Below are 25,939 nucleotides of genomic sequence, written 5' to 3' on the forward strand. Positions count from 1 at the left end.
CTACGGTTTTCTAAAATGTTAGCTATGCGTGACTTTTGGATCAGTTGAAAAAAAAACCAAGTGTGGCGTAAGAGACAACATTATAACTCAAACGAGGAGTAGTTAATAGTAAGACGACCTCTGTGATTGTCTCTTCTCTGAATGTGCTGAAGTTTCCTGGACTGTGGAGTAAGGAAAAGTAAGGCAGGACCTCTGTGATCATCTCTTCTCTGAATGTGCTGAAGTTACCAGGACTGAGGAGTAGGGAAAAGTAAGGCAGGACCTCTGTGATCATCTCTGCTCTGAATGTGCCAAAGTTACCAGGACTGGGGAGTAGTTAATAGTAAGGCAGGACCTCGGTGATCATCTCTGATCTGAATGTGCTGAAGTTTGCTGGACTGTGGAGTAAGGAAAAGTAAGGCAGGACCTCTGTGATCTTCTCTGCTCTGATTGTGCTGAAGTTACTAGGACTGGGGAGTAGGGAAAAGTAAGGCAGGACCTCGGTGATCGTCTCTGCTCTGATTGTGCTGAAGTTACTAGGACTGAGGAGTAGTTAATAGTAAGGCAGGACCTCTGTGATCATCTCTGCTCTGTTTGTGCTGAAGTTACTAGGACTGGGGAGTAGGGAAAAGTAAGGCAGGACCTCTGTGATCGTCTCTGCTCTGATTGTGCTGAAGTTACTAACACTGGGGAGTAGTTAATAGTAAGGCAGGACCTCGGTGATCGTCTCTGCTCTGATTGTGCTGAAGTTACTAACACTGGGGAGTAGGGAAAAGTAAGGCAGGACCTCTGTGATCGTCTCTGCTCTGATTGTGCTGAAGTTACTAACACTGGGGAGTAGGGAAAAGTAAGGCAGGACCTCTGTGATCATCTCTGATCTGAATGTGCTGAAGTTACTAGGACTGGGGAGTAGTTAATAGTAAGGCAGGACCTCTGTGATCATCTCTGATCTGAATGTTCTGAAGTTACTAGGACTGAGAAGTAGTTAATGTAAGACAGGACCTCTGTGGTCTTCTCTACTCTCAATATGCTGACGTTAGCAGGACTGAGGAATAGTTTATAGTCAGAGAGGACCTCTGTGATCTTCTCTGCTCTGAATGTGCTGAAGTTACTAGGACTGAGGAGTAGTTAATAGTAAGGCAGGACCTCTGTGATCTTCTCTGCTCTGATTGTGCTGAAGTTACTAGGACTGGGGAGTAGTTAATAGTAAGGCAGGACCTCTGTGATCATCTCTGCTCTGATTGTGCTGAAGTTACTAGGACTGGGGAGTAGGGAAAAGTAAGGCAGGACCTCTGTGATCATCTCTGATCTGAATGTGCTGAAGTTACTAGGACTGAGGAGTAGGGAAAAGTAAGGCAGGACCTCTGTGATCATCTCTGATCTGAATGTGCTGAAGTTACTAGGACTGGGGAGTAGTTAATAGTAAGGCAGGACCTCTGTGATCTTCTCTGCTCTGTTTGTGCTGAAGTTACTAGGACTGGGGAGTAGGGAAAGGTAAGGCAGGACCTCTGTGATCGTCTCTGCTCTGATTGTGCTGAAGTTACTAACACTGGGGAGTAGGGAAAAGTAAGGCAGGACCTCTGTGATCGTCTCTGCTCTGATTGTGCTGAAGTTACTAGGACTGGGGAGTAGGGAAAAGTAAGGCAGGACCTCTGTGATCGTCTCTGCTCTGATTGTGCTGAAGTTACTAACACTGGGGAGTAGGGAAAAGTAAGGCAGGACGTCTGTGATCATCTCTGCTCTGATTGTGTTGAAGTTACTAACACTGGGGAGTAGGGAAAAGTAAGGCAGGACCTCTGTGATCATCTCTGATCTGAATGTGCTGAAGTTACTAGGGCTGGGGAGTAGTTAATAGTAAGGCAGGACCTCTGTGATCGTCTCTGCTCTGATTGTGCTGAAGTTACTAGGACTGGGGAGTAGGGAAAAGTAAGGCAGGACGTCTGTGATCATCTCTGCTCTGATTGTGTTGAAGTTACTAACACTGGGGAGTAGGGAAAAGTAAGGCAGGACCTCTGTGATCATCTCTGATCTGAATGTGCTGAAGTTACTAGGGCTGGGGAGTAGTTAATAGTAAGGGAGGACCTCTGTGATCGTCTCTGCTCTGATTGTGCTGAAGTTACTAACACTGGGGAGTAGGGAAAAGTAAGGCAGGACGTCTGTGATCATCTCTGCTCTGATTGTGCTGAAGTTACTAACACTGGGGAGTAGGGAAAAGTAAGGCAGGACCTCTGTGATCATCTCTGATCTGAATGTTCTGAAGTTACTAGGACTGAGAAGTAGTTAATGTAAGACAGGACCTCTGTGGTCTTCTCTACTCTCAATATGCTGACGTTAGCAGGACTGAGGAATAGTTTATAGTCAGAGAGGACCTCTGTGATCTTCTCTGCTCTGAATGTGCTGAAGTTACTAGGACTGAGGAGTAGTTAATAGTAAGGCAGGACCTCTGTGATCTTCTCTGCTCTGATTGTGCTGAAGTTACTAGGACTGGGGAGTAGTTAATAGTAAGGCAGGACCTCTGTGATCATCTCTGCTCTGATTGTGCTGAAGTTACTAGGACTGGGGAGTAGTTAATAGTAAGGCAGGACCTCTGTGATCATCTCTGCTCTGATTGTGTTGAAGTTACTAGGACTGTGGAGTAGTTAATAGTAAGGTAGGACCTCTGTCATCTTCTCTGCTCTGAATGTTCTGAAGTTACTAGGACTGGTGAGTAGTTAATAGTAAGGCAGGACCTCTGTGATCATCTCTGCTCTGAATGTGCTGAAATTACCAGGACTGAGTACAAATGTCTTTGTAGAGCAAATTAATGCAATGGAGGACACAGGAGGTAAAGTATGATAACTAAAAGAACAGGACATAACATAATATAGTATGGCGGAAGGTGTCTTGCTTCAGTTTACCAAATGAATGTGTCTAAAGATGGTAGAGGACAAGGGTTGATTTCTTCAAACATAAAGAAAGGACATGTAGAGTATTGAAAGTGTTCATTGTGTACTGATCTATTGTTATCTAGACAGGTAGATAATAGATCTAGACAGGCCAATATATGGAGTAGTATGCTGTGACTTATACTACTGTGAGTAGTATGACGTGTTCTTCTTTTAAGGCCATATTCCCACATAGCGTAAATTTTGTGCAGAATATCTACGCAACCAATGTGGATGTGACTTCATGAAAACTCAGCCCACTGTGCAATTAATGATGCTGTTGAACTATGCGTTTTTCAATGCATTTTTTTTCTCTTTAGGGAGTTTGAAAAAAATGCATGTAAAAAACGCAGTTGCGATTTTAAGTCCTGAATATTTATTTGGAGAGAATGGAATTAGTGGTTAGTGATAAGCGAATCTGCTGGGATTATGTGTTATCTGAGCATGCTAGTGTGCTGACCGAGTATCTTCGAATAATATGTTCGAGTCCCCGCCGCTGCATGTCTCGTGGCTCAAGCCTGTTTGTTAGGCTATCCGGGCATGTCTTCTGGCTGTCGACAGCAGTGAGACATGCAGCCGTGGGGACTCGAGCATATTACTCCAGCATGCTGATGACATTCCGTTAGCAGCGGAGCATGCTCATATAACACTTTATCCGGCATGTTCACTCATCACTATCAGTGGTGTCAAAGCACACAGCCGATATAAAACCATGGGAGCAATGTGCTGCTGCCATATCCATATTGCACGTGTCTTTGGTGTAGTCAGTGTTACAGGATGTATTTGCCTGGAGCACGCGCTGCTATTTGGCACTTTTTATGAGAGGACAGCCGGGTTGCTGTAAAGGGTGGTCTCTAACCTGTGGCCTCAGGCTGTCAGTACATGTTGGAGGTTGTAATCTCGCAACAGCTGGAGACCAGGTTGGAGACCAACTTCTGGAAAGTGTAGAATAATGCTACTGTATGTGCAGGCAATCTTCTGGAGAGTTGAGCGGAGGATACACATTCATGAATGGAGGAGCTGAGAAGTCACTTGCTAAAGTAAAGTAACGAACAAGTTAGAGGAAAACACAGAATCTGAGAAATACAAAACAAGCGGCAATATACCCACTGCCGTAGAATGATAGACGCCAATTATTATCAAATTATGATTACACAGTGAGAAAACACTAATTATTACATGATATCAGCAGTGTAATCAGGCTTCTCTTCACTAAGAGTTTACAGCGCAGTCTTATCGCTCATTAACACTTGATTTATACACTTATTTATATATATTTTTATATTTTACTTCAATATTGTATTCATTTTTACTTTGTTTTGCTTCATGCCTCATCCGATTTTCATCCCTTTTCGTTCCATTTTTTTGTTTTTGTGATTTTGTTGACGATACAAAAAAAGTAATAAATACACATGGAACACGGAAAATGAGTTTGTGTTTAAATTCATTTATCTAGAGGTGTTTTTCATGTAATGTTCCGAAAGAAATATTACCATCTCAACCCTTCATGGGTGAGATTGGGGAAACTTGACCCCTAGAGGAGAGACTATAGAATTAGCAGAGAGTAGCTGAGCTACCTTCTTTCCGTACCCCCCATAGAAATGAATAGGAGTTATGGAAACAGTGAAGCTCAGCCGCTCTCTGCTATATCTGCCTCTCATTAAAAACTGAAATATGAATATATTTTAATAAAAGAGTAAAGTAAAATGCACCAAACTTGTTAAAGCGAATCTGTCATCAGATTCTCACTATGATTTAGGGGCAGAGACCCTGATTCCAGCGATGCATCACTAACTAGCCTGCTTACTTCAGTTTTGATGTAATCACTGTTTTATCTGGTGCTAATATACCAGTTCTCTGAATTCTGAGCTCTGTGTACCATGCCCACAGCACTGATTGACAGCATTGTGTACACTGTGCATAGGCATAAAGCTGCCAATTAGTGATGGCGGTGGGGTTTTAGAGAGATAATGAATATGAAGCAGGTGACATGACAGCAGGTTTACTATGCCTCTAATGATAATGTCCTGCTGATAAAACAGTGATTATATCAAAATTGCAGCAAGCAGCCTATTAAGTGACAAATCACAGTAATCAAAGTCTCTGTCTCTACATCATGCTGCTCTCAGATTAGAGGGAAAGAACTGGTGAAAAATTCTCTTTACGAGGCTGACATCTTTTAATAATTGTAGTACTTTTTGATCAGTCCGGTAAACACCTTCCACATTTAAAAATATATTAGCAAGAATGGCAAAAAAAAACAGGCAAAAAGTCTTATAATTTATGTTTGACCGGTGCAAAAATATGTGGCTTGTTTGCAATACATTTTGGTGCACAACCCTTCAAAAATCCCCCTGATTTGACTCTTTCAAGCTAAAAACAATACCATAAGGGTCAATAGAAAGCTGCAGATTATTGAAAAAAAAACATAAAATACAGTATGCGTGCAATAAAAAATGGAAATGAGAATAAATATTAATATATTGGCATAATTTGTTTATATGAAAATCAGAATTAATATGTATCCGTAATAGTTAATGAGCTATAAGTCGTGTTTCAGGAAAGACTGACCAAAGCAGAGTGACTTTTGATATTCACTGTACCCCCCAGCACCTCACATTAGTCAATTGACTAATGTCTGTAATGTAATTAGTGACTCTTGGGGCTCCAAGTCCAAGTCTAATTTTGAGTTTGTTTCAGAGCAAGTGGGTGTAGACTGGCTGCTATGATGTCTCCTATACACAGCACACATAGACATGAGGGATCCCTGCTCTTCTGTTTCTATATAACACATTTAGAGAAGCAACAATGTTAGCTGCAGAATAGAGGTCATTACACTCAAAACTGAGCAGTGTAGCTGTAAATCCAGCTCTGGGATGAAATAAGCACTTACTAGAAAGCAACAGCACGGATGATATTATATAGCAGTACTGAGCAGTATAGCTGTGATTACATCTCTGAGATGATCTAAATACCTATTTTGTAGGACCATGGAATGGTGCTGTTTTTGCCATCGAGAGAAATCAAGGTGCATGAAATATAAAATAGCTAAACACGACGCGTTTCGGCTGTTTGCAGCCTTCTTCAGGTGTAAGGTGAAAATTAATTTGACCCTTCTTATGTAGCCCTTTCCCAGTGTGCAAGAGGGAGGGAAGACAAAAGAGGAAGAGGAGGAGTGATTATTCATCTTACACTGTTCTTTTATATATAAAAACATAAATATATAAAAAATGCTGTATATAAAAGATAATAATAACAAACAAAAAGTGGATCATAAGTGAAGAAAGAAGCACATTTCTCTGATAAAATACATTGCAGCAACTATTCACATGAGTGTTTTAAAGAGGCTGTCCACTACCTTATCATTGATGACCTATCCTTAGGTCATCAATGCTATGACAAAATAAAAAACTGTTTTTATTAAGAGAAGGAGGCAAACTTTTATAATTACATAGATTGAAAAAACTTAGGTCCATCAAGTTCAGCCTTTCTCCACCAATGTTTTCTCTTTTGCTAGATTATTTATAACAAATAATGCCGTTTGTTGAGAGGAAAACATCCGATCCTTTTACAAATGCTGATGTAACGTGGCGCGGGGCGGTAGCTGTGGATAAGGGACTCGTGTTTCACGCCCTGGCACGCTACATAAAGATGGGTGTCCTGGCGGGGTGAATGGACTTTGTCTGCTGGGGCGCTTGGTGCCGGTGACTTTGGCTGGTCTCGGCCAGATGTTGAGAAGTTCAATGAGGGAGACCAGCAGTCAACAATAAACAGTTTTTTTTCTTAATATGTACAATGGATAATGGGTGCATAACTTCACAAACCTTTCCTTTACAACATGGAACATCTTCACACACTGCCTCAATACCTCTTCCAGGCTTTCTTGCATCTGTCAACAAATTCCTCTGCTTTCACAGCAACCCAGCACGGTACTACAGTCCAGTAAGTGAGAGTCCAGTCTTTAACCCGTGGTCCTGTGTCTTTTTCCGTCTAGGGGAACTATTCGCCACAATGGCCGTTACTTTGCTTCTCTGTTTGCTGACACCTTGGAATTCCCACCCAGAGCACTCTCTTCATCTCACGTTTCACTGTTCCATCCTTCCCCGTTACCTCGCTGAGTTACAAATTCGGGGCCGTACTGCTTGGCGTCCTGTCCCAGGACTTGTCTCCACTGCACCACTCTGCCTTTCTGTCACTTTTGCTCTTCTCTAGTCCGGATCTCGCTATGCACTGCCTCGGTCTCCACTCACGTCATGGACACCCACGTCATGCGGCTATGCTGAATAGTCAGACCCTAGGTCTGCTTTCACTGAAGGCTGAGCCCTATCTAACCTCCTGACAAGAAACTGTCTCTTCACGTTAGCCCACCCACTCTGGGCTAGTCCCAAACATCAACCGTAACTTTCCTTACTGCAGGGAAGAACACTGTAATCACTAGCGCATGTCATAATACACAGTACAACAATACACATGTCATCAAGGGGGAACATAGCCAGTATGTCCAAATCCTTACACTGATACAATATCTGCCATTACTACCTCCTGCGGTCGGGAATCCCACAGTGTGGCTGCTCTAACTGTAAAGAATCCTTTCCTATGTAGATGCTGAAGTCGCCTTTCCTCCTCACGTAATGAGTGCTCCCTAGTACTTAGTAATGTCTTTGGATGGAATAAGTCATGTGCCAGTCCTTTGTACTGACCACACATGTATTTATACATATAAATGAGATCTCTGAGGCGTCTTTATTTCTAAGCTAAACAAACCCAACTTTTCCCACCTCTCATCCTATGAGCGGCCTCCATCCCTTATAATAATCTAGTTGCCGCCTTTGAACTGACTCTAACTTCTGAATATCCTTTATAAAATGTGGAGCCCAAAACTCGATCCCATATTCTAGATGTGACCTCACAAGTGATTTATAGAGGGGTAATAATATGTTGGGATCACAAGATTTTATCTGTTTTTATGCACCCTAAAATCTTGTTTGCTTTTGCAGCTGCTGCCTGACATTGAGTACTGCTGCTCAGCTTACTGGTCACCAGAATCCCCCGTCCTTCTCCTCTTCTGTAGTCCCCAGTATACTCCCATTACTTTCTATTCCAAACTTTAATAAGGAGTAGATTGCAAAGTTGCTTGTTTTTTTTACTAAGCACAATTATAGCCATCGATGAAGATGGGAATGTGACTCCTCATACATTGCACGTCTTTACCAAAGATAGTCATTCCAGGTGGACATGTCTCAGAATTATTTTGTCGGTGTGCACAGATCCTATATGTCATCTCAGATGCTATATAATGCTCTGGAAGCTGCGGTTCTGGGGTGGATACGTCTGGTATATGGTGTGCATTGCCAACCTCCATTTGCCTCCACATAAAACTGAGTTTACATTATGGGTGCATAGTAGTCTACGGGCACCATATTGGATGCATGCCATCACTGTGTATGGTTCCTAACGTTTACCATGTTTCCTGTGTGGCTGAATAGAAAGGTTTCCTCGGCTTCATGTGATCTTACTTTGCTTCTTTACCAGTGATTTCATTATCTGCACTGCTTCTCTCTCCAACAATGTCACTTACCTGCTATTACCTAATGTAACACTTTGGCAAACACCGCATGCAGAAGAACTAAGAGGCCGTTGAATATTTATGGAACCACATTCACCACATTGTTTGCTTTAATAATTGTGTTTACAGATGGAGCCTTTTTTTAACTGATTGATTTAGAAACTAAATGATTCTTACACGTGTCTAACATTACTGGATAAATGCTCAGAACAGCATGGGAGCTTTCTTCCAAACCCTCACCTCCATGTGGGTTGAGTCTGATTTTGCAGCTCAACTTTATTGAAATTGATGAGCTAAAATATCACACAAAACCTGCCGACAGGAGTGACGCAATATTTTTTTAGGAAAAAAAAACAAACCTTCTTTTTATTACTTGACCATATCTTAAAAGCGTATCTGTCATGTCACGCAAAAAAAAAAAAAAATGAAAAGCATGGTCTAACTGCCCTTACCTCCCATAAAAAAAAGTAAAATTACTTTTGGTGTTCATATTCATTTAATATGTCCAGGAAATGTCCCATATTCATGTTCTGAAACTTGACATCCACACTTTTGGAGTAGGCAATTTCTCTTCCTCAGCATTTTGCCAGCACTATAGGTGCAAGAACTTCCCTCGCCTCAATTCCAATCATGTACTACTCCTGACATTGTCCAGTTGCCTGTCCCTGAAATGAAAGTCGGCCTCTTGGTTAGAACTATATGTAGTTTGTCAGACAGGAGAGCAGGAGCAGAGGGACAATAGCAGACAGGTAAAACATATCTATCACCCGGTTTGTGCTGCTTTATGCCTCAATTTAAACCATGTAGTACTCCTGACATTGTACAATTGCCTGCCCCCTCAAATTAAAGCCTGCCTCTTTGTTATACCCATATTCATTTTGTCAGACAGGAGAGTAGGAGCGGGACAACAACAGACAGATAAAGCGAATCTGTCCCCAGGTTTGTGCTGCTCCATGCCTCAATTCCAAGCATGTACTACTCCTGACCTTATCCAATTGCTTGCCCCTGAAATTAAAGCCGGCCTCTTTGTTAGGCTCATATGCAGTTTGTCAGACAGGAGAGCAGGAGCGGGACAACGACAGACAGATAAAGCGAATCTGTCCCCAGGTTTGTGCTGCTCCATGCCTCAATTCCAAGCATGTACTACTCCTGACCTTATCCAATTGCTTGCCCCTGAAATTAAAGCCGGCCTCTTTGTTAGGCTCATATGCAGTTTGTCAGACAGGAGAGCAGGAGCGGGACAACGACAGACAGATAAAGCGAATCTGTCCCCAGGTTTGTGCTGCTCCATGCCTCAATTCCAAGCATGTACTACTCCTGACCTTATCCAATTGCTTGCCCCTGAAATTAAAGCCGGCCTCTTTGTTAGGCTCATATGCAGTTTGTCAGACAGGAGAGCAGGAGCGGGACAACAACAGACAGATAAAGCGAATCTGTCACCAGGTTTGTGCTGCTCTCTTCAATTCCAAGCATGTACTACTCCTGACATTGTCCAATTGCCTGTCCCTGAAATTAAAGCCGGCCTCTTGGTTAGGCTTATATGAAGTTTGTCAGACAGGAGAGCAGGAGCAGAGGGACAATAACAGACAAGTAAAGCAAATCTGTCACCAGGTTTGTGCTGCTTCATGCCTCAATTCAAAGCATGTTGTACTCCTGACATTGTACAATTGCCTGCCCCCTCAAATTAAAGCCTGCCTCTATGTTACGCCCATATGCAGTTTGTCAGACAGGAGAGTAGGAGTGGGGCAACGACAGACAGATAAAGTGACTCTATCACCATTTTTGTGCTGCTCCATGCCTCAATTCAAAGCATGTACTACTCCTGACATTGTCCAATTGCCTGCCCCTGAAATTAAAGCCAGCCTCTTTGTTAGGCCCATATGCAGTTTGTCAGACAGGAGAGAGCGGGAGCGGGACAACGACAGACAGATAAAGCGAATCTGTTGCCATGTTTGTGCTGCTCTTTGCCCTAATCCCAAGCATGTACTACTCCTGACATTGTCCTATTGCTTGTCCCCAAAATTAAAGCCTGCCTTTGTTAGGCAATATACAGCTTGTCAGACAGGAAAGCAGGAGCAGTTGTAGAAGGACAAACAGATAAAGCAAATCCGTCTCCAGTTTTGTGCTGCCCAATCTGAAAGCAGTATGATTTAGGGGCAGAGCTTCTGATTCCAGCAGTGTAATATTTACTTGTCTTCTTGCTGTAGTTTTGATCAAAGACTGCTTAATGTGTTGCAACTGCACATTTACAAGACCAAAAACAGGTTCCCATGTAAAAATGTATCAGCAAAAATCTGATGCTTTAAGGTTAATTCACAAGGGATCCGATATTTTTTTTTTCCGCACTCATTGGGCAAGTCTCATCCAAAGTATAGAACAGACTAATGCAAGCTTCGATATTTGTCACACAGAGGTTTGTTCCGTGGGTAAAAAAATGGTAATTTGAGCAGCTACACTGAATAACATTGGTTCGAGTGCTGTCACTTTTTTCAGCACTTGGATCGAAAATGCGGTCATGTGAACGGAGCCTGATAAGTTCCTGCTAATGCAGTCCTCGAAATTCATGAGCTCCTGTTATTCCTGATGGCAGCTTTTTGCCTATGCACTGCATAGGCAGCAGCTGTCAATAAATGGTGGAGGAGGAGTTAAGCAGTGGTCATCATTGAGAAGACTTGCAGATAAAACATTAATGTTATTGTAGCGCCCCCACTGCCGCAGGGCCGAGGGGTACCCGGTACCGGGCCTCTGAGTCTCTGCTCTGGGGTTGTCACGGTGGCTAGACCCGGTCCGTGACCCTGCTGAGGGGCGCACAGTGAAAGGTGGTGGTATGGTGCTGATGTTATGGTGCGGTGTAGTGCCGGTCGCGGTCAATAACGAGGACACCAGGTTTCAGTCTCTTTACCTCTTTACTGATGACTTCTGAGTCCTCAATCCGGAATACGGTTAACCGGGCTGTGCAAGTCCGGTCAGTCCGATGGCACCTCCAGAGTTCCCTTTGCAGGTGGAAATCTGTGCCTACCTTCCTGCGCTTGTGTGTTGTGGTCCTCCCCTGCTGTGCTTACGGGATAGCACCCACAACTGTTGTGTCTGTTTCTCGTGTTCCCTCACAACTCGATTCTGATGTTCTCCCTCTACGTTCCCCTGATCTTACAGTTAGGACGCACCCGTATGACGGGGAGGCTCGGAGCTCTTCCGGGACTCTAGCGTCGCCCCACTCCTGTTGTTACCCCCCTTGTGTCTTCCTGGGTCTGGGTGAGACAGCCCGCCTATAACTGACTGTCCTGCCGTAGGTTTGAAGTTTGGCTTGGAGCTCTATACTGCCTCGGCGTTCCGGCCACCGGTTATGCGCCTCAGTAGGATGTTGCCTCGTCTTACAGCACGACTCCTACTGGTATTCTCCTTGTTGCGTTGATCTCGTTTCTCACTCAGCACAATAAACTTCGCTTCGTATCCTTTCTTGGGGTACTGCCGCTATCTCGTGCAGGCGCGGTCCCGTAACGTTCTCTCTGGTTGCTAGGCCTCTGTCAGGATCCCACCCCTGACAGGGACCCCTCCGAATCTTCCCCCTACAACACCCTCTGCCACAAGGTATTGCCTGGTTCCAACCCAGTCAGCTTTCTGTCTAACTTCCTATCTAACCCCCAGTTTTACCAGACTGTGAGGAGTGGCCTAATGAATAGTACCCTTAGCTCCCCCTGAAAGCCAGACTGTGAAATGTATTGGTGTCTGTGATACCTGGTCAGATGAACTCCTTCAGTGCCATCAGACGTACCACAGCCCCCCTTAATGGCGGAGCCACAGTACTGCAACGACCAGGACTCTGGGGCACTGCATTATCAAAATGTAAGTGACACATATCGGTAATCAGGGTCTCTGTTCCTATTTTATGCTGCCCTCAGATTGAAAAGCAGAAGCCTTGTGACAGATTCCCTTTAACAATGGAGAGTGGACAGCAAGTTACACAGAAGGGATATATCCAGTGGCTGACATTTTGGAGTCATTCTTCAGGCTGAGAATGTAAATTTGGATTCTTATTACATTGGCCATCAGATGAGCATAAGTTCATTAAGACAATGACAATTTAAGGCTCATGGTCACTGTTTTAGGGGATATGATGATCAACCATGACCCGGTTGATGGATTGAATGTTACTCAAATCGAGCACTTCGGACACTCGTATGTGCTCGACTTGAGTAGTGAGAAGAATTTAAGAGAATGGGGAACTCAAGCAGCTTTTCAGTAGGCTCCTGACTCGCGGACTGGTGAGGCCCAGAGAGAGTCTCTCTACCTCTCCGTGACTCACTAGTCTGTAAGTCAGAAGACTCCGGAAATCGAGGACCATGCGATGCTCAGCACTGCTCGATACTCGAGCAACTCTCGAGTATCCAGCAGTGCTGAGCACACTCGTTCATCACTAAAAATGACGGTCCGCATGATGGAAAGCCAGGAGACCCCATTATCCAATATTCAGTGGCCTCGATTCATCTAGACTGGCATTTTACACATCAGACTTGATGAGGGGTGTGATGGAGTCAGAGGCGCCTAAATCAAGGGAGCAAGCTTGTTAATAAATCAAGCTCATCTTAAAAGTGACGTTCCCCTAGACAGGGGTAAGATTTGTGCCATAAGGTATGCCACAGCTAGTCATGAATTAGATCAGTAGGTATCACCACATTGATGTTACAGATGGTAGCAGTCAATGTAAGGTGACTTGTAGTGAATGCAATGATTCCTGGGAATTTTAATATGGAAATAGTCTCTTAAATTGGAAAGTATGAAACAGGACCAAAACTTTATCAACACCTATTAGAGGTAGTAATTCTAAATTTCAAAATCGACCCTTTAATGAGCCTTGCCACATGACTTAGGATAAGGAACCACATAAGAAGCTCCATTTACAGACACTTTCAGGTGTATGACTCTCATCAAGAAACCACCGGAGACTAGACGGAGGTGGACATGACTTGGGGATGGGTGGACCGAGAACTCCTGCAGCTTTTGTTTGTATTGCGGTGTAGATTTTAAACAAGAGTGTTGTTGCTTTAAGAGGAAGGAGTTTAGATGTTTGTGCCTGGTGTATTACTGTGATGAGGGTGGGGCTTATATAGGGGAGGCAACTCTGGCTCTCCCTCTTTCTCTCACAGGATGGACAGGAGGAAACATTACCCGCCCTCACGCCCTGTTTATAATCTCTGTCCTAAAACTTTTTAATTATTGCTTGTATAATGATAGATGCTTTATTGTATTTTTGAATTTGTCATTGTATATCCTGTACCAGGTTCAATTGTATATTGGCTATAAAGAGTTATTATTTGCAGTAACCTTCTAAACCCAAGGGAAGGGCAATCCTTAAGCCATGGTTCCCTAGAGGTTTCCTCCACAGGGGTTTTTTCCTCTCCTGAGCGCTGTAGGATGACTCTTTGTGAGTCGGAGGTTTGCCAAGTTTAGTCCCATTAATACTTTTGCAGGGACTTCTAGTTTTTAAGTTTACAAAAATGATTTAATTATTAAAAAAAAAAAAAAAAAAAAAAGAAAAGTGTCAAATGAGACTTGGAATTTATAACCCATCACAGCTTTGCGGTTTAGGAGTCAGGTGGAAGTTGCAGACAAGTTAAGGTCAACTAATTTTAACTAATAGAGGATGTAAAACCTCATGGTGGTGAGCAGGCTCAGCTTTGGTGGCCAGCCTCAAGGACGTTGTAATGGTAACATCAATCAGGGGCGGGCACAGTGGTTAAGCACAGGAGTGAGGATAATAGGTTCATTGGTACCCTGAAAGTTTACTGGCTCTGCTTGAATGGCAAGCCAGTGCATGCCGCCCCTTTATGGCTGTCTGTCCTGGTGCTGTATGTCAGACAGCTGGGGATATCGCAGTACTTGTGAATCCCAATGTACTAGCACTCCACCTGACTCCTACTGTGATTATTTAATCCTGTGATTTGAATAAAAGCTGTGACCATTTTGACAACCAAAATAATGTGTTTTGTGCATTTATTTTCGTACCTAGGTTTACAGTAGTTATGGTGGTTTTAAGGTGGAGTGGGGTCCATCCCATATCCAAAAGTCAGGGCAAAGCAAAAGTACTGGATTGGCCGGGTGAGAGGCTCTCTCAGTAGGTCAAAGAGGTAAAGTTTCTCCTTGTGGAGCGTGACCAGTCAGCATGTATGGTCTGTAAGTCTCCTTATGCAGACTTGGAGCTCTCCACAATGAGAAACTTTGCCCTTTACATCACCTACCAGAACCTCTCATCCAGCTAAACCAGTCCTCCCGCTTTACACTGATGAGGGGCTAACACCCAAAAACACGTGTCTACAAATGGAGTTTTTCTCTTGACTTCTTATCCTAAGTCATGTGGCGAAGCCCTTTAATGGGTCAATATTGAATAATAAGATTGCTATCTCCGATATATGGTGAGAATGATACTTTATTTCCATCACGCTTTCTTATGCATTAATTCAAGCTTCTTACTAGATTTTCTCCTTTCATTTCCTTTAGGGATTTGAGCATCACCGATTGAAGAGGACATTGAAGACTTAAAAAATCTGAAACAACACAACATTCTGCAAGACCACCCGCCCCATGGTCAACACTACTGAAGCATTGCTTCTAGAATCCTCCACTTTTTGTCTGCTTTAGAGTACTGGGCAATAACATTTATAAATTCATATGCAAGATCCCTACGCATAATGTATCTTTACTCCACTATATCTCATGCATTAAGTTAGCCACCATCTTCGTTAGGTTCATCTGTTGACTCAGTGCTTAATACTATTGGCTATGCGTAATTTGTTACATACTGGCGGTGTTTACTTTGTCCATTTTATTTTATATCACTATGTTAGGTAAGGATTTTATATTTCCTTGGAGTATTTATTATCTAGCATAGAAATATTCCTTATCTTTATCATCAATGTGAACTTGGTCAGTGCTGCTTGCAGTGCTCCAGCTACCTCTCAATTTACGGTCCCTTTAATTCTGTTGGACCTATGTTAATCATTCCGCTATTTGCCACACACACCCACACACACACACACACACACACACTGAAGGGAAGAAAAATAAGTTTTATTGAAACATATATGAGAAGTAGGAGAAGGGAAATTTTGCAAGAGATCTGTATGTGAAGTTTGAAAGGTGGAGAAATATGGATGCGGAGGGCATGTGTTAGACATATGCTACACATGTGTCCGCTTAACATCTGGTCTGGGAACATATGTTAGGAATCCACTGGGGGTTGTAACATCACATCTACATCAGGCAAAAATCTTCATTCCATAGCTCCTGCATTACGCATAAAAAACTAGATCAGCCTGAAAGAGCCTGAAAGAGCTTGAAAATGTAGAGGAAAGAGGGCAAGTATCCTGAAAGTGGATCATCAAACAAATGTACAATGGAGCCAAGACATGAAGGTCCAGTAGATCAGAAGAGCCAAAAGTAAATTATGCAACATGGAGGACAGCCATACATTCATTGATGTAGCTGAACCATAAGCCAATAAAACCGGCAGACATTTAACAAAGATATATGTGTATTCCTTTTCATTGAAGTTGCTGTGGTCATTGTATATTCCTCCATTGTATTAGTGGTGTTTGGGTGGTGAGGACCAAGATGCGATGCTCGAAGATACCTCTTTGGACCTTTTTCTTTTTGACCTGTTGGGGAAGACCCAATAGAGAAGACCCCATCCTTCAATACAAGCAAGAACTGGTTTTGAGAGCTGAAAGGTTGAGATTACTCTCGATGAAAGATTCTTGTAGACTTGGTCAAGAAAGAAGAACCTTAGTTAATCTCCAACTCCATCCTCACGAAGTATACCCTAAACGAGAGTATTGGTTCACAACGCTAGATAGGAGTGCGGAGTGCCTCTCAAAGGATGGATCCGAGGATTGTAGAGTAAAAATGCAAAACGGAGATAAGAGCAGAGATGCAACCACTGACACATCAGACTCTACCAATGATTGGAACATGATCGACAATAAAAAATATAGACACTTTTCCAAAAAGTCCAGCAGACGGTCCCTCAGGAGAAGTACTAAAACAGTGTCAGGACATTTCTCTCCACTGAAAAGAAGCAGAAGATATCCCAGAGATACAGAGTTAAGTAATATGCAAAGGATATTATCAAATTACTCTGTACCCTTTTCACTACAAAAGAACAGTCCTGTTGAAGGCTCCATCTACTTCTCTGGTGCACACAGTCAGTTGGTGTTAAATCCAGAAGCGAAGCAGCAAATACCTCGAGAAACTTTCACTGTAGAACTATGGGTGAAGCCAGAAGGAGGCCAAAATGATCCAGCGGTCATAGCAAGTAAGATGACATTTTTTTTATACATGTTAAATGTCTTTACATAAATTTTGGACATCTTTTGAAATTTGTGCAAAGTTGAAGGAATTATCCAACCAACAATATTTGTCCCCTATTTATTTATGATTGGTGCCATCCGACAGTTAGCGTTTGATCACAAGAACGAGGGTTCTGTGCCCACAGTATGAATGGAGCAGTAGTGTGCATACGAGGCCATTAATTCTCTGTTTATGGGGGTAGTGGTCACTTTTGTGCACCTCAGATCCTATAGCTCTATAAAAGTAAAAAATTAGTGGTTACGCATGTTTTCTGCATTTCTCAAAGACACATAAAAGTGACTGGCGCGATGGTTACATATGTGCACTACACCTCTATTCATACAGGAATTTTGGACACCTATTCTCAGTGGTTGTCTCATAGGCCAGTTCCCCAACAATCATAGATGTATTGCTTGTTTTGAAAATAGATGATACGTGTTAGTTTTATCTTCTTAATGTATACTTACCTTGTAATGTCTTCACATCCTGTTCCATCCAGATGTGTCCGGATCCCAGAATTCAAAGCGGCGGAAGTTCAGCGACCTTCATATTGGGACACCCAAGTGATGGGTGTCTCAGTATGGAAACTGCTGGTGGTACCAACCTCTTGCACGGTACCACCAGCGGAACACCGTCGCACCACACATACACACACTGCATACGCTGTGCGCAACACACACTGTATACGCCGTACGCACCACACACATACACGCGCGCACACTGTATACGCCGTACGCACCACACACACACACTGCATACGCAGCCTCTTGCGTGGTACCACCAGCGGAACACCATCGCGAACACACCACCACTGGGATCAGCCGAAGGATTCACTCACCACCGCCATCTTTGCACAGGAGGAGTGAATGCACAGTTTTAATGTGACCGTCACTATCTGTCTGCACAAAGATGGCGGTGGTCTGATTTACTGCTCCTGCGTGAATTCCGCAAAGACACAGTAAATCATTTGGCTGATCCCAGCGGCAGATGCGCGACGTGTCTACAGGCAGAGGAAGCCGGTCACATTAAAGGGGTTTTCCCACAAACGAAAGTTCATTTTAAAAATTGTCTGTGCCTGACCGTGTACGGAGCATACCACATCTCCTGGGCTGGGGAGGAAGCAAAAGACAATACTGACATTACAGCAGGGGATCTGCAAAAAACTATTTTCATAATCCTTAGAGTAACCTGATTTGGGCTTATATAATTGGTATTCTTGATTTATTCACGTTACTTAGTGTAAATAGTTATTTATCCAATGTCATAAATCAGCAAAAAGTCAATAATTGTTACATTATTAATAATAGTAATTATAATATTCAAAATTGTCCAAGATTAGACACATATTGCTAATTTCTTCCAATACTAGAACCACATCTGTCCACGCTGTGTGAACGGTATATCTGACAGTCACATTTAGGGCGCAGTCAGATAACAATATAAATCGGATCGGGACCGGAAGGCAGTGCACAGACTGGCTGGCAGCTCGCCTGAGCATATGTATTTCTATGGAGCTGTCGCTCTCTGGTCAGGAGAGCCACCAGCCCGTCCGTACACTGCGTTCTGATCTCGGTCTGATTTATACGGCTTACCTTAAGCTGAAGCAAATTCCAGGTAAAACCCATGGACAGGTGTGGTTTCAACTCTGGAGAAAAGCCGTCCTGTATTTCTTATACTGCAAAATCCTTTTAATGAAATGTTTTATTAGAATATACATCTTTGAAAACCATTTTGTTTTTATTATTTAAATATTGAAAATGATTAACATTCTGTACTGATTCATCTTTTAATCAATCGGAGTACCATTTTTCTCATGAGTTGCTAATCCTCTGGATAGAGAAAAAAACATGTAGAAAATAACATGATGGCTACCTGTAGCTGACAGTATCGGGAGCTTAGGGGCTAACTTCATACTGTTACATATTCAACTTCAAAAGTTATCCTGTAAATCATTTCACACCGAAACTCCGGAAATGCTGTTAATAGCTGTTGTAAAATAATTTGCAGTATGTCAAGTATAAAATTATATATTTTATCTCCTTAAAACATAAATATACAAGTAAAAGCTGTAGCTTATAACAAATTTACTCGCTTTCGTTCTAGCGGAGGTGCTAGTATTGGTGTGGATGATGCTTCCTAGCCGATGTGATTGTCCTGCTGACCAATAGCAAGGAATGATTGCAAGGGATGGCGGTTTCTTGACCAATGGGAATTCTGGGTGCTCTATTTAGAAGGGTTGTGCGGGCATATAATACTGATGACCTATGCTTGTGATAGGTCATAAATATCTGATCTGTGTGGGTCCACAACCTGGCACCTCCACAGATCAGCTGTTATTAGTTCTCACGGGAGCTGGATATAAACATTGAACGGAGATGAAAAATGAGTAGCATCTGCTGCCAGGTACTGCAGATCAGTTCCTATTTAACCCCTTAGCCAACTGTGACGTTTTCTTCTTAGATAGCTAAGGGCTACATTAATCTGGCTCAGGAGCTGAACATGATTCATATGCGGCAAGAGCTGGCTGTGTTATATACCTGACATCTGCCTGTCTCTGATCGCTGCAGTTTAAAGTGGTTGCCCAGTCTCAGAAGAAACGTCTGCAGTCAGTTGATGCGCACACTATCACGTGTCACCTGTATTCCCCATGCAGTTCACCTATTGAGTAGTCTCATCCAGGTTCTCTCAATAAAATCTGACAGCATGTATGCGAATCACATACTTGTGGTTATGTGACTGCTGTAGTGCAGCGGGGTTGGTGCAGTGCAACATATAGGCAGGGACCACAGAAAGTTCAACATAACCGGTGTATTTATTCTCAGACTCACATAACAGGAGTGTTATCCTCCGGATCGCAGCCGGGTTTACACAAAATACAGTCCGTGTTCAAAACCTCACCGCCGTGTCTCTTGGGTGCCTGAGCCTCCTTGAAGTTGCTGGCTCTGTGTTAGCTCCACACAGGCCTTGGTTGCACAGAGCCTCCTGCTCTGCAGGTTGCAAACTCCAAACTGACACACCCAAGGCCAAACAGAGATTTAAATGGAATTGTGGCCATAGAGCCACTTCCAAAACCCAGAGTGGAGAGAGGGATTCGCCCCACTACCAAACCTGCAAATCCCCCTAAAAATAAAGCCCTTGATGGGTTTTCTCTAAGCCATCTCAGACAGACGTCTGTCCAGTCTTTGTTTGAAGACTTCCATTGAAGGGGAACTCACCACTTCTCGTGGTAACCTGTTCCACTCATTGATCACCCTCACTGTCAAAAAGTTTGTTCTAATCTGTATCTTCTCCCTTTCAGTTTCATTCCATTGCTTCTCGTATTTTCATGTGCAAATGAGAATAAGGATGATCCCTCTACACTGTGACATCCCTTCAGCTATTTGTAGACAGCTATTAAGTGTCCTCTTAGCCTTCTTTATTGCAAGCTAAGCATTCGTACATCTTTTAACAGTTCCTCATAGGACATACTTTGCAGTCCGCTCACCATCCTGGTAGCTCTTCCCTGAGCTTGCTCCAGTTTTTCAATGTCTTTTTTAAAATGTGGTGCCCAGAACTGGACACAGTATTCCAGATGCGGCCTGACCAAGGTGGAGCGGAGGGGGATAATTACTTCACGTGATTTAGACTCTATGCTTCTCTTATATACTCTAGAACTGTATTTACCTTTTTGCTGCTGCATCACACTGTTGACTCATGTGCAGTCTGTGATCTATTAGTATACCCAAGTCTCTTTCACATGTGCTATTGCTTAGTTCTATTCCTCCCATTTTGTAGATGTAATTTTCATTTTTCTTGCCCAGATGTAGAATCTTGCATTTCTGTTAAATACTATTCTATTAATTGTTGCCCATTGTTCAATCTTATCTAGATCCTTCTGAATCCTTTCTCTGTCTTCTCTAGTGTTAAGGCCCCATCACACACAGCGACGCTGCAGCGATACAGACAACGATGCTGATCGCTGCAGCGTCGCTGTTTTGTCGCTGTGTGGTCGCTGGGGAGCTGTCACACAGACCGCTCTCTCCAGCGACCAACGATCAGGGGAATGACTTCGGCATCGTTGAAACTGTCTTCAACGATGCCGAAGTCCCCCTGCAGCACCCGGGTAACCAGGGTAAACATCGGGTTACTAAGCGCAGGGCCGCGCTTAGTAACCCGATGTTTACCCTGGTTACCAAAAAAAACAAACAGTACATACTCACCATCTGATGTCCGTCAGGTCCCTTGCCGTCTGCTTCCCGCTCTCACTGAGTGCCCCCGTACAGTGAGAGCAGAGCGCAGCGGTGACGTCACTGCTGTGCTGCGCTCTCACTGTACGGCGGCACTCAGAGCAGGAAGCAGACGGCAAGGGACCTGACGGACATCAGATGGTGAGTATGTACTGTTTTTTTTTTTTTACATTTACGCTGGTAACCAGGGTAAACATCGGGTTACTAAGCGCGGCCCTGCGCTTAGTAACCCAATGTTTACCCTGGTTACAAGTGAAGACATCGCTGGATCGGTGTCACACACACCGATTCAGCGATGTCAGCGGGACCTCAACGACCAAAAAATGGTCCAGGCCATTCCGACACGACCAGCGATCTCACAGCAGGGGCCTGATCGCTGGTACGTGTCACACATAGCGAGATCGCTACTGAGGTCGCTGTTGCGTCACAAAACTTGTGACTCAGCAGCGATCTCGCTAGCGATCTCGCTATGTGTGACGGGGCCTTAAGGGGGATAGCTAAAGGCCCCGTCACACATAGCGAGATCGCTGCTGAGTCACAAGTTTTGTGACGCAACAGCGACCTCAGTAGCGATCTCGCTATGTGTGACACGTACCAGCGATCAGGCCCCTGCTGTGAGATCGCTGATCATGTCGGAATGGCCTGGACCGTTTTTTGGTCGTTGAGGTCCCGCTGACATCGCTGAATCGGTGTGTGTGACACCGATCCAGCGATGTCTTCACTGGTAACCAGGGTAAACATCGGGTTACTAAGCGCAGGGCCGCGCTTAGTAACCCGATGTTTACCCTGGTTACCAGCGTAAATGTAAAAAAAAACAAACAGTACATACTCACCATCTGATGTCCGTCAGGTCCCTTGCCGTCTGCTTCCTGCTCTGAGTGCCGCCGTACAGTGAGAGCGCAGCACAGCAGTGACGTCACCGCTGCGCTCTGCTCTCACTGTACGGGGGCACTCAGTGAGAGCGGGAAGCAGACGGCAAGGGACCTGACGGACATCAGATGGTGAGTATGTACTGTTTGTTTTTTTTGGTAACCAGGGTAAACATCAGGTTACTAAGCGCGGCCCTGCGCTTAGTAACCCGATGTTTACCCTGGTTACCCGGGTGCTGCAGGGGGACTTCGGCATCGTTGAAGACAGTTTCAACGATGCCGAAGTCGTTCCCCTGATCGTTGGTCGCTGGAGAGAGCGGTTTGTGTGACAGCTCCCCAGCGACCACACAGCGACAAAACAGCGACGCTGCAGCGATCAGCATCGTTGTCTGTATCGCTGCAGCGTCGCTGTGTGTGACAAGGCCTTTAGCTTTGCATCGTGTGCAAGTTTGATCAGTTTACCTTCAGTTCCCTTATCTAGATCATTTCTAAAAATGTTGAACCACACTAGGGCCAAAACAGAGCCTTGTGATACCCCACTTGAAACACTCTTCCAATTGGATGTGCAACCATTTATTACCACTCTTTGAGTATGATCACTGAGCCAGTCATGAATCCACCTAACTATTGCCTTGTCAATACTATTTTTTCAATAAGGATAGTATGAGATCAAATGCCTTGCTGAAGTCCAGATATACTATATCTACCGCATTTCCCTGATCCATCCAGTGAGTCATTCTATCATAGAAGGAAATTAGATTAGTCTGGCATTACTTGTTTGCAGCAAAGACATGCTGGCTATGGTTAATTACTGTATTCTTATCCAAGTGCTGACATACATGTTGTATAATAATTTGTTCAAAGATCTTCCCTGGTATAGAAGTAAGGCTCACTGGTCTGTAATTTCCTAGCTCCATCTTCTTTCCTTTTTGGAAGATAGGGACCTTTGCCCTTCTCCAATCTTCTGGGACTTCTCCTGTTCTCCAGGATTTTTCAAAAATTCCGCCAATTGGTTCTGCAAATTTCTCTGTTATCTCTTTCAGTACCCTAGGATGTAATTCTTCAGGACCAGGAACTTTAAATTAATGTATATTAGTTAAGTGTTCCTTTACCATCTCTCTGTTTATAGATCATGTGGATTATCTTATGCCTTCGATGGCACCATGAAGATCAGATGACGTTACATTTGCTTTCTTAGAGAACACAGATGTGAAATAGGAATTTAAAAGTTTGGCCTTCTCAACATCATTTTTGACCACTTCACCCTTTTCATCCTGTAAAAATTCTATAGCATCTTTGACTTTTCTTTTGCTTTTGATGTATCCCCAAAATCCTTTTTTACTGCTTTTGGTCCTCCTTGCAAGCCTTACATCATTACTGGCTTTAGCTCTGCTAACTCCTGCCCTTCATTCCCTGAAGACAGCATTTTATTCTTCTTTAGATATGCCTCCCTCTTTCCATTTAATATACATTTCTTTTTTTCCTTTTTAATAAGTGATTTAAGTTCTGTGCTCATCCATCCTGGTCGCTTTAAATACTTCTAATTCTTCCTTCTTTTCAGGATTATTACTGATTCTGCTGTGAGAATTGTATATGTCCCATCCTTCTTGGGCATTTCTGTCTTTTAGAACATCCAGCCAACGTCTCCACATCCGAGAGAAGCGGATCACACTATGCTGACACTATGATCAAACATCAAACTCGGATTGGATTGGATGATAAGAGTGTGATTAGCATAATTGATCCGAATTTCACAGATGACAAAAAAAAATTGCTTGTCTGCACCTGACCTTAGACATTTACTTAAAGGGAACTTGTCACCAGTTTTGTCTCATAGCAGCTAAAAATATCGTCTTTCTCAGCGTCTGCTCCGCATTCCCTAAATCCTTATATAACCCCCTGACTCCCCCAGCACAGCCCCGAAAAACCTTTTTGATTTCTCCAGTGCTGTATGCTTGGGTCCATCCGGTCCAATTGTCGTGGCTTATGTCCTCTTCTCCCCTCCCCCAGGCCGCTGCTCGCTGTCCTTGACGTAGATGACGCCTCCTGCATCATCCTCATTGCCATGAGATATCTCGCACCTGGACAGACAAATTGTGTCTAGCGCTTGCGCAGTATGCTTAGCCCAACTGCGAGCAAAGTCGAAAAGTAGGAGGCGTCATACACGTCAAGGACGACGAGCAGCAACAATTAGTTATTGTTCATTGCCTCCTCGCTTAATAGACACCTCTGCAGTTTTTAGCGGTGGCCAGATTCCTAAACAAGGTGCCCAGGGCTTACAAGCCCTTTTCTGTATAGCTTGTAAGCACTGCTCTAACACAGTCGCCACACTGTATCTGGCTAGCTTCAGAGTCCGTCTGCTGCCTCCGCGTGCAGAGAGAGTGCAGAGTTCCAGCCAGCGGCACAACACAACCGTGCTACTGGTCCGAACTGTCAGTCATCAGGATCACACCTCCCCAATGCTAGCAATAAGACAATAGGAAGGGGAGCAATGTGCTCCTGATAACAAATGAAATGATGAAAAAAATCCTCTAATTCACCTTCATTGCTAAATTGTTACCTGAATACTGATTGTGTCCTTGTATAATTGTGCACTGTATGGCCACAGTATCAGCACTGTTAGAAGAATGATTCATGTAAATCATTCTCTTCATTATGGAAATTGGCGATTGGTAAAATACAAGTTAAATGCGCGAGGAACGGAGTCTTGATTTTCAGATGAGAAGTGTTAAAAGGTGAGGCAGCCATGGCTATCATCAGTCTCATCTGAGATCACACAAATGAGTTCCTTGCTACATCATTTTAATTCCAATTAGCTCTTTTACCTATTCTATGCATCATGTGGGCTTATAATTTATTTTTTAGGACTTCTGCTGATTAAAACAAGGACGTATCCATTGCTCCACAATGAATAATTCAGTAGCTATTGATCAAACTGCAAATGTTTCTGAGAAATTTAATTCATAGGCCGATGTGCTTTCTTGCATAAAAGCTCTGGAGCAACAGAACATAGCGCTGACATAGACTGTAAGATGGTACTAATCAAAGTACTTAAAGGGATATGTCATAAATTAATATCTGTTTAAAGCTTTTAAGAGAGAGGCAAAGTTTACTTAGACTGTCTGTGACGAGGGAACAACATATCTGTAAAGTACAGTATGTATAACCATCCACGGAATATAACATTTTATTAATCCTATGCAATTAATTTCAAAGTACACAATAGTCTGGCTGCTCTTATCTTTAGAACTGCTTTAGGAGCAAATACCAGTCTCGATTTTCATGGTCTGTAACTAGTCATCCACTCTTTCTCATTTCTCATCCTATATCAGCAATCTTCCAGGACTATAAGTACTGGAACTTCCGTATTGACCCTGCCATTGTCCAAAGGTTTATCTGCTCTGACTCCCAGTGAGCCATTATGGATGTAATAGTGTTTTGGTTGACCTGTGGCCCTGAGATGGGGCCTGTATTGGATGGTCAGGAGTGGATAATAAGATATGCGTACTAGTTACAGACGTCCTTCAGAGAGTCCGGAACTATATATTGCATTAGAAAAGTGGTACAAATGTGTGAGAAATTAAGTCCATGAAAAGATAATTCTTTAGACATGAGTACCTGCGATTGAGAGACAGGGACCGTAGATAAAGAACTCGTCAGATGCAAATACAAAGACCTTGTATGCTGAAAACCTTTGAGTTGCAGATACAGTGACAAAGGGAGAGATAATGACAAGGAAACCTGGGTGTGGGAGGAAGAGTTGCTCCCTAAATGTAGGGACTGTGAGAAAATCAGATACCTGACTGTCATGATTCTCAATGGCGAGAGAACATAGCCCAGCATATATGAGAACTAGCTCTTGGAAGATGGAAACTATACTGACCATGAACTAAACCTGCCGCACAACTAGAAGTGGCCGGGTAGCATGCCTACGTTTTTTTATCCCTAGATGCCCAGCGCCAGCCGGAGAACTACCTAATCCTAGCAGAGGAAAAGACAGTCCTGGCTCACCTCTAGAGAAATTTTCCCAAA

At 43.4% G+C, this 25,939-nt stretch overlaps 1 protein-coding gene across 3 annotated transcripts in view; it reads left to right on the forward strand.

The window, feature by feature from the left end:
• PAPPA2 (pappalysin 2) overlaps positions 1-25,939 on the forward strand; it is a 227,359-nt gene that overhangs the window by 31,228 nt on the left and 170,192 nt on the right. For all 3 annotated transcript variants that reach the window (XM_077277920.1, XM_077277918.1, XM_077277919.1), the window contains exon 2: positions 14,965-16,777. In XM_077277920.1, coding sequence (XP_077134035.1) covers positions 16,078-16,777 — 700 coding nt within the window. In that variant the 5' untranslated portion in view covers positions 14,965-16,077. The remainder of the gene's footprint in view (positions 1-14,964; positions 16,778-25,939) is intronic.

Source organism: Ranitomeya variabilis, chromosome 8 (assembly GCF_051348905.1).
Source record: "Ranitomeya variabilis isolate aRanVar5 chromosome 8, aRanVar5.hap1, whole genome shotgun sequence".
Taxonomy (NCBI): domain Eukaryota; kingdom Metazoa; phylum Chordata; class Amphibia; order Anura; family Dendrobatidae; genus Ranitomeya; species Ranitomeya variabilis.